The sequence below is a fragment of the Neoarius graeffei genome, chromosome 3 (genome assembly GCF_027579695.1).
Source record: "Neoarius graeffei isolate fNeoGra1 chromosome 3, fNeoGra1.pri, whole genome shotgun sequence".
Lineage (NCBI taxonomy): Eukaryota > Metazoa > Chordata > Actinopteri > Siluriformes > Ariidae > Neoarius > Neoarius graeffei.
The window spans coordinates 1,129,654-1,145,000 of record NC_083571.1 but is presented as its reverse complement, the minus strand read 5'-3'; the positions used below and the strand labels follow the sequence as shown (position 1 = coordinate 1,145,000).

At 41.9% G+C, this 15,347-nt stretch overlaps 1 protein-coding gene across 3 annotated transcripts in view; it reads left to right on the top strand.

The window, feature by feature from the left end:
• meis2b (Meis homeobox 2b) overlaps positions 1 to 14,071 on the top strand; it is a 35,027-nt gene extending 20,956 nt beyond the window's left edge. Inside the window, exons 7-13 of one of the 3 annotated variants that reach the window (XM_060915748.1) lie at positions 1,206 to 1,221; positions 4,889 to 4,984; positions 9,052 to 9,191; positions 9,472 to 9,548; positions 11,079 to 11,137; positions 13,341 to 13,430; positions 14,013 to 14,071. In XM_060915748.1, the coding sequence (XP_060771731.1) occupies positions 1,206 to 1,221; positions 4,889 to 4,984; positions 9,052 to 9,191; positions 9,472 to 9,548; positions 11,079 to 11,137; positions 13,341 to 13,430; positions 14,013 to 14,071 (537 nt within the window). Of the gene's footprint in view, positions 1 to 1,205; positions 1,222 to 4,869; positions 4,985 to 9,051; positions 9,192 to 9,471; positions 9,549 to 11,078; positions 11,153 to 13,334; positions 13,431 to 14,012 lie in introns of all 3 variants that reach the window. The other 2 variants (XM_060915747.1, XM_060915746.1) reach the window with 2 other exon arrangements.
• Positions 14,072 to 15,347: the final 1,276 nt, after the last annotated feature.

Sequence of the window (15,347 nt, the reverse complement as noted above, 5' to 3'; positions counted from 1 at the left end):
TGCAATGGTTATCACTGTTGCCTCACAGTAAGAAAGTTCAGGGTTTGAACCTCACGGCTGACTGGGGTTTTTCTATGTGGAGTTTCTATGTTCTCCCCTTGTCTGCATAGATTTCATCCTGAAATAAATATGGCAGTTTCTTCCGGTTTCCTCCCACAGTCCAGAGACATGTGGGTTAAATCACCTCACTATTCTAAATTGCCCATCGGTGTGAATATGAGTGTGAATGGTTGTTCATCTCTGTGTTAACCCTGAGTGTCAATCCCAAGGCAGGACTGGCTCCAACTTCCTGTGTGACCCTAATAGATAAACAGTATAGGTAATGGGTGGATGATGATGCTGATGAAGATGATGGTTGTGGTGGTGAAGGCAATGAGAAGGACAGCTGGTAGACAGGATCAGACTGTGATGTTGTTCTTGTGTTAGGTGGAATGATCAGCATGTGATTAGCATGTCAATGTGTCTTTTGTCTCTGAGGTGTAAGTGTTTCATGAGAGACACACAACAGGGAGGAGAAACACACACACAAAAAATGCGCAAAAATAGAGGAAGTATTACTGTTCCTCAGAGATAGAGAGAGAGAGTTACAATAATTGCAGATACAGTGGTGCTTGAAAGTTTGTGAACCCTTTAGAATTTTCTATATTTCTGCATAAATATGACCTAAAACATCATCAGATTTTCACACAAGTCCTAAAAGTAGATAAAGAGAACCCAGTTAAACAAATGAGACAAAAATATTATACTTGGTCATTTATTATTGAGGAAAATGATCCAATATTACATATCTGTGAGTGTTAAAAGTATGTGAACCTTTGCTTTCAGTATCTGGTGTGACCCCCTTGTGCAGCAATAACTGCAACTAAACGTTTCCAGTAACTGTTGATCAGTCCTGCACACCGGCTTGGAGGAATTTTAGCCCGTTCCTCCGTACAGAACAGCTTCAACTCTGGGATGTTGGTGGGTTTCCTCACATGAACTGCTCGCTTCAGGTCCTTCCACAACATTTCCATTGGATTAAGATCAGGACTTTGACTTGGCCATTCCAAAACATTAACTTTTAGCGACTTGTGTGCTTAGGGTCGTTGCCTTGCTGCATGACCCACCTTCTCTTGAGATTCAGTTCATGGACAGATGTCCTGACATTTTCCTTTAGGAATTCACTGGTATTATTCAGAATTCATTGTTCCATCAATGATGACAAGCCGTCCTGGCCCAGATGCAGCAAAACAGGCCCAAACCATGATACTACCACCACCATGTTTCACAGATGGGATAAGGTTCTTATGCTGGAATGCAGTGTTTTCCTTTCTCCAAACATAATACAAAAAAGTTTAAGCAAAAAAGTTCTATTTTGGTCTCAGCTGTCCACAAAACATTTTTCCAATAGCCTTCTGGCTTGTCCACATGATCTTTAGCAAACTGCAGACGAGCAGCAATGTTCTTTTTGGAGAGCAGTGACTTTCTCCTTGCAACCCTGCCATGCACACCATTGTTGTTCAGTGTTCTCCTGATGGTGGACTCATGAACATTAACATTAGCCAATGTGAGAGAGACCTTCAGTTGCTTAGAAGTTACCCTGGGGTCCTTTGTGACCTCGCCGACTATTACACGCCTTGCTCTTGGAGTGATCTTTGTTGGTCGACCACTCCTGGGGAGGGTAACAATGATCTTGAATTTCCTTCATTTGTACACAATCTATCTGACTGTGGATTGGTGGAGTCCAAACTCTTTAGAGATGGTTTTGGAACCTTTTCCAGCCTGATGAGCATCAACAACACTTTTTCTGAGGTCCTCAGAAATCTCCTTTGTTCATGCCATGATACACTTCCACAAACATGTGTTGTGAAGATCAGACTTTGATAGATCCCTGTTCTTTAAATAAAACAGGGTGGTCACTCACACCTGATTGTCATCCCATTGATTGAAAACACCTGACTCTAATTTCACCTTCAAATTAACTGCTAATCCTAGAGGTTCACATACTTTTGCCACTCACAGATATGTAATATTGGATCATTTTCCTCAATAATAAATGAGCAAGTATAATATTTTTGTCTCATTTGTTTAACTGGGTTCTCTTTATCTACTTTTAGGACTTGTGTGAAAATCTGATGATGTTTTAGGTCATATTTATGCAGAAATATAGAAAATTCTAAAGGGTTCACAAACTTTCAAGCACCACTGTAGATAGATAGATAGATAGATAGATAGATAGATAGATAGATAGATAGATAGATAGATAGATAGATAGACCACAAAGTTTCCAAAGAAACAGGAGTTTTTGGATTATTTTGCTGTGTGAGTAAAGTGATTCTAAGGCTGTCTGAGGTTGATAAACCAGCAGATATTGTAAATGGTTGATGACTGATGATGTAATAGCTGTTGTTGAAACATGACCTTCAATCCATGGGCTTCCAAAGTTCGAGATTAGATGATGCAAGATTTGATTTTTAACAATATGATGATTATTAACCATATTTCTCCCCCACTGTGTCGAAAACTTTGTTCCCATTTATCCCAAGTGGAGGAAGGTGCTGGATGAAGAACTCCACAGTAATGATTATGATAGATGAAAAATACTGGAGCTCCTCAAACATGCAGTCGGTTATGGCTAACATGTCATCAGTATCAGAGACAGTGTGTGTGTAGAAATAGTGGGAGGTGCAGGTAGAGCACTGGGGTTCTGCTATGAACCCTCCATTTTTTAGGTGCCACAGAAGGTAACTGGACTTGCTTGAAATCCTTTCAAGGATGACTTGGATGACTGAGAACCTTCACAGACCTGTGTCTATTTTTTAGATGTTTATTCATGGATCCTTAACATACAGCACATTCAGCACAGCTGATTAAATACTGTGTGTTTCAGACTGCAGCGATCATGCAGTGGTTTTGTCCAATACGCTGTTCAAAAACAATTTTCAGCAAATCCATTTTTTATTATTTTTTATCCATTTTTTTATATTTTATTGATGTTACGTACATCTGAAAGTAAAGCTGGGATTTGAAGCTGAAGCGGTTATGTTCGACACTTCATTATAACACATCTACTATAGATAGATAGATAGATAGATAGATAGATAGATAGATAGATAGATAGATAGATAGATAGATAGATAGATAAAGGTACACACACACACACAACACGTAGAGTAACTGCTGTGTGTCCTTAATGAGTAAACACTGTCTGTATTGTTAGTGCAGAGTATTTCAGGACTGTGTGTGTGTGTGTGTGTGTGTGTGTGTGTGTGTGTGTGTGTGTGTGTGTGTGTGTGTGTGTGTGTGTTTAGCTCTTTATCTGAACACCATCAGGCAAACAGCTGACGCTCAAGTGTTCGTCTCTTGCCCGTTTTTCCTCACTGTGTGTGTGTGTGTGTGTGTGTGTGTGTTTAAGTGTGTGTGTGTTTAAGTGTGTGTGTGTGTGTGTGTGTGTGTGTGTGTGTGTGTGTGTGTGTGTGTGTGTGTGTGTGTTTAAGTGTGTGTGTATTTAAGTGTGTGTGTGTGTGTGTGTGTTGAGGATATAAAGAGACCATGACGTGCTCTAACATACACTCACACACACTTGCTGGAGCTGCATCAGTTTTTTTATTCCTCTTTTCTTCATTTATGTATTTTCTTTCTGTAAATGACTGACCCGTTTCTGATTCTTCACTCCAGTTTTTCTTTATTTCCTCCTCGACTGAGTAATTTTTCCCAGTTGATTTTTTTTTCAAGACTCAGAAAGTGTTCAGAATTACTTTCTACATTTTTCTGTGTATATTCTACCTGCTCGATATAGATATATAATAATTGATCTCCTTCTTTATTTTATCTTTATTTGTAATTTTTTCCACTTTTTTTCACTTTAATCATTGTTTTCTGATCATCACACTTTCATCACATTTACTGGCTCTTACCCGGCTCGTGTTTCAGAGGGACGGAATGGACAGAATGGTGACTTCATATACTTTTATATTTATTCATTTATTGCATGTGGTTCAAGCCTCAGAAAGGGGTGTGGCCTACAGCCTGGAGGCGGAGCCTGTTTTTTATTAGCGATACAGTTGAGAATTAAGTTGTGAATTTTTCTTATATAGACTGATTATGTTTCTTGTGTGTGTGGGGGGGGCAGGATGTATTATACTATATTACACCACAGCACTGCTGAGTTCTAGACTCTGATTGGTCAGAAAAGCAGGTGTTGATTAATTCTCTCTAACAGCAGCTCTGAATGTAGCGCAGGTTTATATTATTGCACTCGTTCTGATTCATAATGCTTTCTAGGTCATTTACAGGGGCGTGTCCAGCAGATGCTCCACTGATAATCAACAGATTAAAAATCACTGATACAGTGAGGGTTTTTTTAAAGGAGATGTTTAGTTCTGTGTCGTCTCTGTAAGGAGTCTCCAGTGCGAGCGTTGTGTATCAGTGAGAGGTGGAGCTGGAACAGTAAATTCTCCGACTCTTCAGGACAGAGGAGTTTACACTGCTTTACAGTTTCTCAGGAACACGATGGAACAAGCTGTGATTGTTTTTTATCTAACTGACTCTCAGAGAGAGAGAGAATAAAGAGAGAGTGCTGAAGGAGCGAGTGTTTATAGCTGCTGTAACGTCAGTGAGAAACAGGAACTCACTCACTTCACTGACATTCAGTGAAACGAGGTTTAACTGAAGAAACTGATGGAACCTTCACAGTGGTGTTGATGATGTTACTGTAAAACAGTCACAGATTATTCTTCAGCTCTCAGTGTACTGAATGATTTTCACTCAGTTAAATCAGAGCAGACTGATATTTTTATTTGATTGTCATTTTATGAATTGATTTAATACAGGTTTTGAAATCGTATTATTGACTTTTGAATTATTTATTTATTTAATTAATTAAAACAGAACACAGTGTCATGGAGAGATTTGGATGATAATCGCTCGACTCCTTCCATCGGCACACCGGGACCGTCCAGCGGCGGCCACGTCTCTCACAGCGGAGACAACAGCAGTGAACTGGGTGAGCAAAAAAATATATATTTATTTATTTTATTTATTAGAATTAAATCTTGGGCGGCACGGTGGTGTAGAGGTTAGCGCTGTCGCCTCACAGCAAGAAGGTCCGGGTTCGAGCCCCGTGGCCGGCGAGGGCCTTTCTGTGTGGAGTTTGCATGTTCTCCCCGTGTCCACGTGGGTTTCCTCCGGGTGCTCCGGTTTCCCCCACAGTCCAAAGACATGCAGGTTAGGTTAACTGGTGACTCTAAATTGAGCGTAGGTGTGAATGTGAGTGTGAATGGTTGTCTGTGTCTATGTGTCAGCCCTGTGATGACCTGGCGACTTGTCCAGGGTGAACCCCGCCTTTCGCCCGTAGTCAGCTGGGATAGGCTCCAGCTCGCCTGCGACCCTGTAGAACAGGATAAAGCGGCTACAGATGATGAGATGAGAATTAAATCTCAAGGCTGAAGATTCCTTTATCCTCATTTTTATGCCTCCACCACCGTAAGGTGCAGGAGGCATTATGTTTTCGGGTTGTCTGTCCGTCCGTCCGTCCGTCCGTCCGTGCGTGCGTGTGTCCGTCCTGAAACCTTGTGAACGCGATATCTCAAAGGCTAATAAAAGGAATTTCACCAAACTTTCATCATTTGTGTGCTTTGGGACAAACATGAACTGATTAGGTTTTGAGATCAAAAGGTCTAAGGTCAAGGTCACTGTGAGGTCAAATGTCTGCCTCCGCCTGGTAGACTACACGCCTTATTAAGTTGTGATTTGGGGACGGACATTTGACCTCACAGTAATCGTGACCTGGTGAAATTACTTGTGTCAGCCTTGGAGAGATTGTGTTCACAAGGTTTTCGGACAGACATTTGACCTCACAGTGACCTTGACCTTAGACCTTTTGATTTCAAAATCTAATCAGTTCATGTTTGTCCCAAAGCGCACAAATGGTGAAAGTTTGGTGAAATTCCTTTTACTAGCCTTGGAGATATCGCGTTCACAAGGTTTTGGGACGGACGCATGCACGCACGGACGGATGCACGGACAGACGGACAACCCAAAAACATAATGCCTCCTGCACCTTACGGTGGCGGAGGCATAAAAACATCCTTGATGGTGAAACAGTTCAGCAGTGTTAGTGTGTTCATCGCTGGTGATATCAGACGGCGAGGGATAGAAATTTGTGGGAGAGTTTTCTATTACAGTCAAGATAGAAAACTAATTGATTAATTCATTCAGTTGTATAAATATAAAAATATAAATAGGGAATATAAACCATTTTTGTCCAAATATCCACATACAGTATACACACACGGTATAAAGTGTAACTAATTTAATCACAAATGAAAGACAGAAAGCAGGAAAATGCCTTCGTTAATCTGATCAGCTGCTTTGATCACTGACAGACAGAGAGAGACAGACAGAGAGAGACAGACAGAGAGAGAAACAGAGAAAGACAAACACAGAGAGAGAGAGAGAGAGACAGACAGAGAGACAAACACAGAGAAAGTCAGACAGAGAGAGAGAGAGACAGACAGAGAGAGAGACAGACAGACAGAGAGACAGAGAGAGAGACAAACACAGAGAGAGGCAGAGACAGACAGACACAGAGAGAGAGGATGTACACTACCGTTCAAAAGTTTGGGGTCACTTTGAAATGTCCTTATTTTTGAAAGAAAAGCACTGTTCTTTTCAATGAAGATCACTTTAAACTAATCAGAAATCCACTCTATACATTGCTAATGTGGTAAATGACTATTCTAGCTGCAAATGTGTGGTTTTTGGTGCAATATCTCCATAGGTGTATAGAGGCCCATTTCCAGCAACTCTCACTCCAGTGTTCTAATGGTACAATGTGTTTGCTCATTGCCTCAGAAGGCTAATGGATGATTAGAAAACCCTTGTACAATCATGTTAGCACAGCTGAAAACAGTTGAGCTCTTTAGAGAAGCTATAAAACTGACCTTCCTTTGAGCAGATTGAGTTTCTGGAGCATCACATTTGTGGGGTCGATTAAATGCTCAAAATGGCCAGAAAAATGTCTCGACTATATTTTCTATTCATTTTACAACTTATGGTGGGAAATAAAAGTGTGACTTTTCATGGAAAACACAAAATTGTCTGGGTGACCCCAAACTTTTGAACGGTAGTGTATATACAGTACGTGTGTATTTAATGAGTAGTCATAGGCAAGGGTCGGAGGTGAAATGTAGAATATCAACTTTATTGTCTAGAAGAACGACCCAAAAAGTGAATTCAGTCTTCCTGGTGTCTAATTTGCACCCTAAAATTGAATAAAATGGTTAAAATATACTGGTTTGCGCAAGTTCCTAAGGTTTGTTTAAATCTCACTTACACGTACTTTCACCGCCAGGGGACCGCCGTCGTGATGCCATTTAAGCCAAACAGACCGGGAGCAGCTCTGTGTTTACCTGCGAACCGAGCACACGTGTACAGACTTTGGTCGTGAGAGATTGTGTAAAATATCTGAAAGCAAGAGCGATTTTGAAGTAGGAACTCTCCAAATTGAATATCGAGAGGTGAAACCGTATCTGTATGAACCTATGGCTGTTGCGAAGCAATCGGTGAATGTGGCTCACTGGTTTGACCGTGCAGCCTCGGAATCGGACAGCGACTCGGCCGACTCTGATCGCGGCGACCCTGGACCTCAACAAGACTCACGCCCAAACGATTTATCCTGGTAGTTATGATCAATTCCTACTTTCGGCATAATACTAAACAAGAGCCCTTTTGAAGAATAATTAAACCGCCTCCCTAGTGGATATAGGGAACGATTACTGGACAGCGCGCCGGTAGGCCACATTAGCCTGCCATCCGCGGCATTATACTATTTATAGCCGACTCTAAGCGAGGAAATCTCCCTTTGTCTCATTTCCACAGTGATTGTACAGGATCCCTCAGGATTCTTGACTTGTCAATTGCAAGCAAAAGGTAAAAATGTTTACCTCCAATCTTCTCCTTTTTGCTTGAGCGTTGCTGCTCCGTTTCTTCTTTGACTGCTTGATTTTGTTTCACACACACAATCCACTCTCTCCGCCTCTTCTCCTCTCTCGGAAAAAGGTAAAAGCTTCTTCCTGAACCGGTCCCGTTGTTACAGTTCACTGCACAACAATAAGGCATGGGGGTTTTCTTTGGAAATTCCTGAACGCATGTCTGCACTCAAGCCGAACGGCAATGCAAGCAAACGGAAGTGGACTCAACTCAAGCGGTTTGTTTGTCTTAAATGACGTCACACGGCGAGTGGTCACGAAAATTGCTGAACAGAAATTCGCCGCGATCTGCGCTAACTTATTTTAATTATTACTTATTAACAATACTTCTTGGGACCAGAAGAAAATTACAGAGGGTTTTTTAACGTATAAAGTTCAAATGTGCATAAAAATAAAACCGTTGCCGATGAGCTTTAAGCTCCTCCTTCATGCTCTTTATGAGGAAATGACAGTGTGGATTCGACTTTATAATAAAGATTTTAAACTGAGGTTTTTCATCTCTGTGACATTAATTTATAAAGTTTATAAAGTGTACAAAATGTTTGTTGGAAAAAGTTTTGTTAAAATAAAATCTTGATTGTGTGTCATAAAAACATTGAACAATATCGTGTGTGTGATTCTGTGACATCTTTTGTCCAAATTGACCTTTTTTTTCTCCAAACAGCAGCAGGGGGCGTGTGAGGTCATGTGACCTTCTCACCTTGAAAAAGCTTTTCAGGCTTGGAAAGGTCAAAGGTCATTCGGGAGTCACAATTATCTGTCTAGGAGATTCTTCAGTAGTGTGAGAGAGGGAGAGAGAGAAACATGAAAATCTCCGTTCCAAAATGACAAATCTGAACTAAAGCAGGTGACAGAAATCGTCACCAGCCTCAGGGTTTTGTTTTGTATTCGAGCAGCTGGAACTGATTCTGTGTGCAGGGCGAGATCAGGTCCAGGTTCTCCTGCTGAACCTGGGCACTGGGGGACATCAGGACTCGGTCTGATCCCTCTGTCATGTCGAGAGACTGTAGACGCTGTGGAATGCCCTAAAATGGAGTTTTGTCTGTCTGTTTGTCTGTCTGTCTGTCTGTCTGTGGTTTAGGGGATGGTCTTGAGAGCAGTCTGGCTTCTCCTGGGACGGGTGATGAGGATGACCCTGATAAGAAGCGACAGAAGAAGCGAGGGATTTTTCCCAAAGTGGCAACTAACATCATGCGGGCGTGGCTTTTCCAACACCTCACAGTAAGACAAACAGCTCACTGTACAAGAACCTCAGTGTGTGAGAACCTCAGTGTGTGAGAACCTCAGTGTGTGAGAACCTCAGTGTGTGAGAACCTCAGTGTGCCACACTTTCCTTCTGTCCTTCCAATGTTCCCTGAGCATCTCCTTTGTTTGTGTTCCTTTGTTTTGGCACCTACTTGACCTTAATAATCCCATCTCTTCAACCAATCAGAGAGAGACAATGTCAAGCTGCCTCTCTCTCTCTCTCTCTCCCTGGTTCCATCTATCTGTCTCTCTTCAGCATCCTTATCCTTCAGAAGAGCAGAAGAAGCAGCTCGCTCAGGACACAGGACTCACCATCTTACAAGTGAATAACTGGTGAGTGACCTCTGACCCCTGACCCCCTGAAACTACTTTGATAATTACTGTGTGTCCAAAACCACAATTTGTTCACTCCAGAATGCATTTGAAAGAAAGAGAGAGAGAAATATTTAGTAAGAAAGAAGAAAACGAAGGAAGGATGGAAACAGAAAGCTGAGTGAAACTAAAGAGATTCCTGAAGCAGATTCCTGATGAACAGCAGAACGCAGCGTCTCTCGGCTCGGCGTTTTCCTGAACATTACGGCGTGGGTTTTGTGAAAACGTGAAGCTGTAAAGTGAATTACAGAAGATTGGGTTTATAATCACAGTTGGTAATGAAGTCATAAATCAGAGGCAGATTACAGCAGATCTGATGATCACTCCAACACCATCAGCAGTGTGAAATCATTACACTCCTGTAGAGACTCATTACACACCCGAGTGTCACTTTAAACACTCCACTCTAAAGACATGCAAACAGGAGACGGGGGCGGAGAGTTGCCGGATTGTGTCTCACTTCTTAATTTCATTATTCTGTAAATAAATCCTGTGCTGATGGACCTCGTGGTCTTTAGTGTCATCTGCATTAAAGACTGTTTTATTCATCAGGAAGGTTTTAAAGATTACTGTAGTGTTTATTGTTTATTTATTGCAGTGTTTATTGGTTTTGTTTATTGCTGTGTGTTTATTGTTTGTTTATTACAGTGTGTACTGTTTGTGTTTAACTGCAGTGCGTTTATTGTTGTTTATTGTTGGTGTTTATTGCTATGTGCTTATTGGTGATGTTGATTGCACTGTGTTGATTGTTTGTGTTTATTGCAGTGTTTGTTTGTTTGTTTGTTTGTTTGTTTGTTTGTTTGTTTGTTTGTTTGTTTGTTTTACTGCCATGTGTTTGGTGTTTGTGTTTACTGCAGTGTGTTTGTTTATTACAGTGTGTTTATTGTTGTTTGTTTATCACAGTGTTTATTGTTGGTGTTTATTGGTTCTTGTTTATTGCAGTGGGTTTGCTGTTTGTGTTTATTGTTTGTTTACTGCAGTGGGTTTGCTGTTTGTGTTTATTGCATTGTGTTTATTGCATTGTGTTTATTGTTTGTGTTTATTGCAGTGTGTTTATTGTTTGTTTACTGCAGTGGGTTTGGTGTTTTGTGTTTATTGCATTGTGTTTATTATTTGTGTTTATTGCAGTGTGTTTATTGTTTGTTTATCACAGTGTTTGTTGGTGTTTACTGGTTTTCTTTATTGCAGTGTGTTTGTTTGTTTACTGCAGTGTGTTTATTGTTTGTTTACTGCAGTGTGTTTGGTGTTTTGTGTTTATTGTAGTGTTTACTGTTTGTTTATCGCAGTGTTTATTGTTTATTGGTTTTATTTATTGCAGTGTGTTTATTGGTTTTATTTATTGCAGTGTGTTTATTGTTTATTGGTTTTATTTATTGCAGTGTGTTTATTGTTTATTGGTTTTATTTATTGCAGTGTGTTTGTGTTTATTGCAGTGTGTTTATTATTTGTTTATTGCCATGTGTTTATTGTTGGTGTGTGTTGTGTTTTTAGGTTCATTAACGCACGCAGGCGGATAGTGCAGCCCATGATCGACCAGTCCAACCGAGCAGGTACACTGACTCACCTGTACTGACTCAGACTCCGCCCACATGTCCACTCATACACAGAGATTTTGGAAAGTGTAGCTTTGTCTCTGGACTCAGGACTCGGGCTCATTAAGGCTCCGCTCCGCCTCCACGCTTTATGATTTGCTCAGTCAGGACGGGAGGGTCGGCGGTGCGAGAGACACTAATCCCAGCAATCAGTCACAGGACATGAGACAGAGATCACTCTTCACGCAGCACGTTTTTCACACGGATGAGAACAGACAGTTAAGCTGCGTTTCTCCTTGTTATGTTTCTGTTAGAGATGCAGGATACCGAGAATGTTCTCAGGTGTTTCAGTCCGATCTCACGCTTCATTCATCGTGGTAAAACACTCAGATATCAGACGATACTCTGGGATGTAACCCTTATGTACGCTGTCACACTAATGAACACACAACATCACCGACATCTGCACAGAATCACAACCAGCCATCAAAGCAAAGTAGGCCTCGAACTGAAAATATCAGGAGGAGGAACTTTCTACAGTACACAAACCATCTCACAGAGAGAGTCAGAGAGAGAGCGTGAGAGTGAGAGTGAAAGTGAGTGAGAGTGAGAGAGCGTGAGAGAGTTAGTGAGAGAGAGAGCGTGAGAGTGAAAGTGAGAGAGCGTGAGAGAGAGTGTGAGAGTGAAAGTAAGTGAGAGAGAGCGTGAGAGAGAGTGTGAGAGTGAAAGTGAGTGAGTGAGTGAGAGTGAGAGAGAGAGAGTTAGTGAGAGAGTGTGAGTGAGAGAGTGAGAGAGAGTGTGAGTGAGAGAGTGAGAGAGATAGAGTGAGTGAGAGAGTTAGTGAGAGAGTGTGAGTGAGAGAGAGAGTGTGAGTGAGAGAGAGAGTGAGAGAGAGAGTGTGAGTGAGAGAGATAGAGTGAGTGAGAGTGTGAGTGAGAGAGTGTGAGTGAGAGAGAGAGTGAGAGTGTGAGTGAGTGAGTGAGTGAGTGAGTGAGTGAGTGAGTGAGTGAGTGAGTGTGAGTGAGAGAGTGAGTGAGAGAGAGTGAGAGTGAGTGAGAGAGAGTGAGTGAGAGAGCGAGAGAGAGAGAGTGAGAGAGTGAGTGAGAGAGAGTGAGTGAGAGAGAGAGAGAAAGAGTGAGTGAGTGAGAGTGAGTGAGAGAGAGAGTGAGAGTGTGAGAGTGAGAAAGAGAGAGTGAGAGAGAGTGTGAGTGAGAGAGAGAGAGTGAGAGAGATAGAGTGAGAGAGAGAGTTAGTGAGAGAGTGTGAGAGAGTGAGAGAGAGTGTGAGTGAGAGAGATAGAGTGAGTGAGAGAGTTAGTGAGAGAGTGTGAGTGAGAGAGTGAGAGTGTGAGTGAGAGAGAGAGAGTGTGAGTGAGAGAGATAGAGTGAGTGAGAGAGTGTGAGTGAGAGTGAGAGTGTGAGTGAGTGAGAGAGAGTGAGAGTGAGTGAGAGAGTGAGTGAGAGTGAGAGTGAATGAGAGAGAGTGAGTGAGAGTGAGAGAGAGTGAGAGAGAAAGAGTGAGTGTGAGAGAGTGAGTGAGAGTGAGTGAGAGAGAGAGAGTGAGAGTGTGAGTGAGAGTGTGAGAGTGAGAGAGAGTGAGAGAGAGTGTGAGTGAGAGAGTGTGAGTGAGAGAGAGTGAGAGAGAGAGTGAGAGAGTTAGTGAGAGAGTGTGAGTGAGAGAGTGAGAGAGAGTGTGAGTGAGAGAGAGTGAGAGAGATAGAGTGAGAGAGTGAGAGTGAGAGTGTGAGTGAGTGAGTGAGTGAGTGAGTGAGTGAGTGAGTGAGTGAGAGAGAGTGAGTGAGAGAGCGTGAGTGAGAGAGAGAGTGAGAGAGAGTGAGTGAGAGTGAGAGAGAGAGAGTGAGTGAGAGAGAGTGAGAGAGAGGGAGTGAGAGAGAGAGTGAGAGAGAGAGTGAGAGAGAGTGAGTGAGTGAGAGAGTGAGAGTGAGAGAGAGAGAGTGAGAGAGAGTGTGAGTGAGTGAGAGAGTGAGAGTGAGTGAGAGAGAGTGAGTGAGTGAGTGAGAGTGAGAGAGAGTGAGTGAGAGAGACAGAGACAGAGACAGTGAGAGAGAGAGAGAGAGAGAGAGAGAGAGAGAGAGAGAGTGCTCTCCCACGGTATGGCTGTGGTGTTTCAGGAGGCTCCTGATGTGAGTTCGTGTGTGTGTGTGTGTGTGTGTGTGTGTGTGTGTGTGTGTGTGTGTGTGTGTGTGTGTGTTGTGCTGCAGTGAGTCAGGGAGCTCCGTTCAGTCCTGATGCTCAGACGATGGGGGGCTTCGTGTTGGACGGACAGCAGCACATGGGCCTTCGACCTCCTGGTACGACAAACAAATAAATAACCAGTCTAGTCGTTTATGATGTTTATCATGAAGTTGAGTTTCTCTTCACATCACAAAGTTAATTATTTAACTACAGCATGTCCTTAAACGTTTTATTCCTCTCTTCCAACTTTTACTGACATTGTATTAATGAATGACAGAATATACTTTTTATCCATTTATATTTGCATGCAATATTTGTGAAACGTGTTACTTCCTGTCGTCTCTGACGTTATAGCAGCAGTAAACACGCGTTCCCTCAGCAGCCTCTGTATTCCCTCTCTTGAGGTCAATAAGGCAAAAACAATCACAGCTTATTCCATCACGTTCCTGAGAACCTGTAAAGAAGAAGCGTAAACTCTTCTGTCCTGAAGATGAAGATGTCAGAAAACTGTTCCAGAGTGCTGACACTGGAGACTCCTTCCATAAAGATGTTAAATAAATATCTTCTGACTCGGTGAAGAAATCTTTACACGTTTAATCCGTGTATAATCAGCATAGCATCCGCTGGACACACCCGTGAACGAGCTGTTACTATGGAAACCATAACGGATGAGAACATTATGAATGTGTGTGTTGTAGGTGCGATGGGGGGGATGGGCGTGAACATGGCGATGGACGGACAGTGGCACTACATGTAACACTCCAACAGGAGGCGCTGCAGGTGTGTACGGTTCTGTTCAAATCCATAAAACTTTATCATCACTGTACACTGAGTTCCACTTACAGCCTGATTGTTACACACACACACACACACACACACACACAGAGAGAACAACGCTCCAGATCAGGCCTGGGTTTCCCAAAAGCCTCTCAACGCTAAGAGCATCTTAACAAGGAGAGAGAGAGAGAGAGAGTTCATTGTGCTGCTCACTTGACCGTTTAACAATGATTTTGCGCTACGATGCTTTTGGGAAACTCACCCCTGTTCGGTCGAGTGTCTGATCGAGCAGCAGTTCTATCCGAACCCCAGGACATCCAGCTGCCTGTGTGAGTTTTCACTTCCCTCCATCTTTCCTTTTCTCTGTCTGCTGGGGAAATCGGATTAGCCCTCGGCCGTAATTCCCCTCTGATATTCCTCCCTCTCGGATCTTTCAGCCTCGACACAAATGAAGACGTATGGTACACTCACAGAGGCAAGCTTTATTTAACACACACACACACGGTGGTGCCCAATGAGCCGCACACGAACACTTACTGTGATTAATAGAGCTCTTTTATATGGAAATACATCTCACACACACACACACACACACACACACTGTTTATTATTGTGACTTTATTTCAAGCAGACGCTCCTATTTTTTTTTTCTGAATGTGCTCTTTTGTAACACTGCATGCTAAATAGGGCCCTGAAAAAGTGCACTTTGTTAACAGAAGTGTGCTTCTTTCTTTTATTTGAACAGTTGATAGATAGATAGATAGATAGATAGATAGATAGATAGATAGATAGCCATTTTTCTTCAATCTGATAAATCAAAAGATAAAATAATGAAATTAATCATGTTAAGATTAATGATACTGTATATTAACACTAACACAGACCCAAGAGTTATAATAATAATTTATAATATTGTGCTGATTTAAAAAACCTTCGTGTCAGTGTGAATAAACGCTTTCTTGTCTGATGTTGGTTGATGAAACTGTTTAAAGCGCGAGTTGTCAACTACAGAAGCTTTTTTTTTTTCAGAATGTAAACAATGTTATTTGCTGCATTGATGTACAATATTGAACAAATTAGAATAAATAAGTAAATAAAAATCTGAATTAAAGTTAGTTCGTCCACTACAGTGAAGGTGAAAGAGGATCGACGGGGGGTGGAGCTTCAGTTAAATTCTGTCCAATCACATCACGCCGTCTGGTTTAAACAGAACTCTGCATCGGTTCACTTTTAATTTGTGACTGATGTAAATTACA